Source organism: Numida meleagris, chromosome 21 (genome assembly GCF_002078875.1).
Source record: "Numida meleagris isolate 19003 breed g44 Domestic line chromosome 21, NumMel1.0, whole genome shotgun sequence".
Lineage (NCBI taxonomy): Eukaryota > Metazoa > Chordata > Aves > Galliformes > Numididae > Numida > Numida meleagris.
In genome coordinates, this window is record NC_034429.1 from 3336604 (window position 1) to 3339296 (window position 2693).

The 2693-nt window shown below is 61.7% G+C and overlaps 1 protein-coding gene across 1 annotated transcript in view; it reads left to right on the top strand.

The window, feature by feature from the left end:
* LOC110387026 (Niemann-Pick C1-like protein 1) overlaps positions 1-2693 on the top strand; it is an 18779-nt gene that overhangs the window by 13258 nt on the left and 2828 nt on the right. The window contains exons 7-11 of the mRNA XM_021374720.1: positions 406-460; positions 821-1052; positions 1131-1186; positions 1267-1417; positions 1988-2019. Of these exons, the coding sequence (XP_021230395.1) occupies positions 406-460; positions 821-1052; positions 1131-1186; positions 1267-1417; positions 1988-2019 (526 nt within the window). The remainder of the gene's footprint in view (positions 1-405; positions 461-820; positions 1053-1130; positions 1187-1266; positions 1418-1987; positions 2020-2693) is intronic.

The following is a 2693-nucleotide window of genomic DNA, read 5'->3' on the forward strand; positions in this document are numbered from 1 at the left end:
ACGGGGGGGGTCGGGGCGGGGTGGTAATGGGGTGGTAATTGGGTTCGCGTTGGGCGGTGGGATGGAGCCCGATGGGTGCTCAGGAGGTTCCTGTCAGGACCCGTGATGGATCCCATTGGGTTCCCATAAAGATCCTCTTAGGACCTGCGATGGGTCCTGCTGGGATCCCACTGAGTTCTCACAGAGATCCCATTAGAACCCATGAAGGATCCCAGTGGGTTCCCATAAAGTTCCCATTAGGACCTGTGGTGGATCCCATTGAGTTCTCACAAAGATCCCGTTAGAACCCGTGAAGGATCCCATTGGGTTCCCATAAGGTTCCTGTTAAGACCTGTGATGGATCCCATTTAGATCTCACAAAGTTCCTGTTAGGACCTGTGACGGATCCTGTTGGGATCCCATTAGGTGCTCACAAAGATCCCTTTAGAACCCATGAAGGATCCCGTTGGGTTCCCATATGGTTCCCATTCAGACCTGTGATGGATCTAATTGGGATCCCAGTGGATTCTCATCAGGTTCCCATTAGGACCTGTGAGGGGTCCTGCTGGGATCCTGTTGGGTGCTCGCAAAGTTCCTACCAGGACCTGTGCTGGATCCCATCGGGTTCTCATATGGCTCCCATTCACACCTGGGATGGATCCCGGTGGGTTCTCACAGAGTTCCCGTTAGAAGCCGTGATGGATCCATTGGGTGCTCCAAAAGATCCCTATAGAAACCTGGGATGGATCCCACTGGCTTCTCATAAAGATCCTGTTAGGACCTGGGACAGATCCCATTGGGTGCTCACAAAGATCCCATTGGAACCCATGATGGATCCCAGCTGGTTCCCATACGGCTCCCACTCACACCCTGCTGGGATCCAGTTCCCATTCAGACCCGTGCTGGATCCCCCTGCCCCCCCCAGTTCTCACCCCCCCGTGTCCGTTCCCAGCCGCAGCCAGCTGCCTGCTGGGGCAGTGCATGAACAGCACGCGCCGGCCGACGGTGGATGAGTTCCAGCGCTTCCTGCCCTGGTTCCTCCACGACCGCCCCACTCTGGAGTGCGCCAAGGGGTAGGTGGGCCCCCCCCCCCCCCCCCAACCCCCCCACCCCGTGGGTCACCCCCCACCCAACTCCCCCTCCCCCCGCAGCGGGCTGGGCGCCTACGACACCGCCGTCAGCATGGATGGCAACGGCACCATCTTGGGTGAGCGCGCGGGACGGGCGGCGTGCCGTGGGTCTGGGGACGCCGTGGGGCGCCCCACTGAAGCCCCCCGACCCCCCCAGCATCCCGCTTCATGGCGTACCAGCGCCCGCTGCGGACGTCGCAGGATTACACGGCGGCGCTGCGCGCTGCCCGCGCCTTGGCCGACACCATCACCGCCACGCTGCGCCGCGTGCCCGGCACAAACCCCGACTTCCGCGTCTTCCCATACACGTAAGCGCCCCAATTTGGGGGGGGGATGGGGGGGAAGGGTGGGCATCCCCGTGCCCGGGTTGGGGCTGGGTTGGTGGATTGGTTGGGGAGCCCAGTTTGGGGTGACTGGGGGGGTTCTGTCCCCAGTTTGGGGTCAGGGTGCCCAGTTTGGGGTCACCATGGCTGAGTGTGCCATGCCCAGTTTGGGGTCAGGGTGCCCAGTTGGGGTGCCCAGTTTGGGGTCACCATGGCTATCCCGTGCCCAGTCTGGGGTCACGGTGCCCAGTTTGGGATCACCATGAGTGTCCCATGCCCAGTTTGGGGCTGGGGTGCCCAGTTTGGGGTCACCATGGGTGTCCTGTGCCCAGTTTGGGGTCAGGGTGCCCAGTTGGGGTGCCCAGTTTGGGGTTACCATGGCTATCCCATGCCCAGTTTGGGGTCACTGTGGGTGTCCCATGCCCAGTTAAGGGTCAGGGTGCCCAGCTGGGGGGCCCGGTTTGGGATCACCATGGGTGTCCTGTGCCCAGTTTGGGGTCAAGGTGCTCAGTTGGGGAGCCCAGTTTGGGGTCACTGTGTGTGTTCTCTGCCCAGTTTGGGGTCAGGGTGCCCAATGTGGGGTCACTGTGGGTGTCCCGTGCCCCAGTTTGGGATCACCATGAGTGTCCCATGCCCAGTTTGGGGTCAGGGTGCCCAGCTGGGGTGCCCAGATTGGGGTCACCATGGCTATCCCATGCCCAGTCTGGGGTCACTGTGGGTGTCCCATGCCCAGTTTAGGGTCAGGGTGCCCAGTTTGGGGTCAAGGTGCCCAGTTGGGGTGCCCAGTTTGGGGTCACCATGGCTATCCCATGCCCAGTTTGGGGTCAGGGTGCTCAGTTGGGGTGCCCAGTTTGGGGTCACCATGGCTGAGTGTCCCATGCCCAGTTTGGGGTCAAGGTGCTCAGCTGCGGGGCCCGGTTTGGAGTCACCATGGCTATCCCGTGCCCAGTTTGGGGTCAAGGTGCTCAGTTGGGGAACCCAGTTTGGGGTCACTGTGGGGGTTCTCTGCCCAGTTTGGGGTCAGGGTGCCCAATGTGGGGTCACTGTGGGTGTCCCATGCCCCAGTTTGGGATCACCATGAGTGTCCCATGCCCAGTTTAGGGTCACGGTGCCCAGTTTGGGGTCAGGGTGCTCAGTTGGGGTGCCCAGTTTGGGGTCACCATGGCTGAGTGTCCCATGCCCAGTTTAGGGTCACGGTGCCCAGTTTGGGGTCAGGGTGCTCAGTTGGGGTGCCCAGTTTGGGGTCACCATGGCTGAGTGT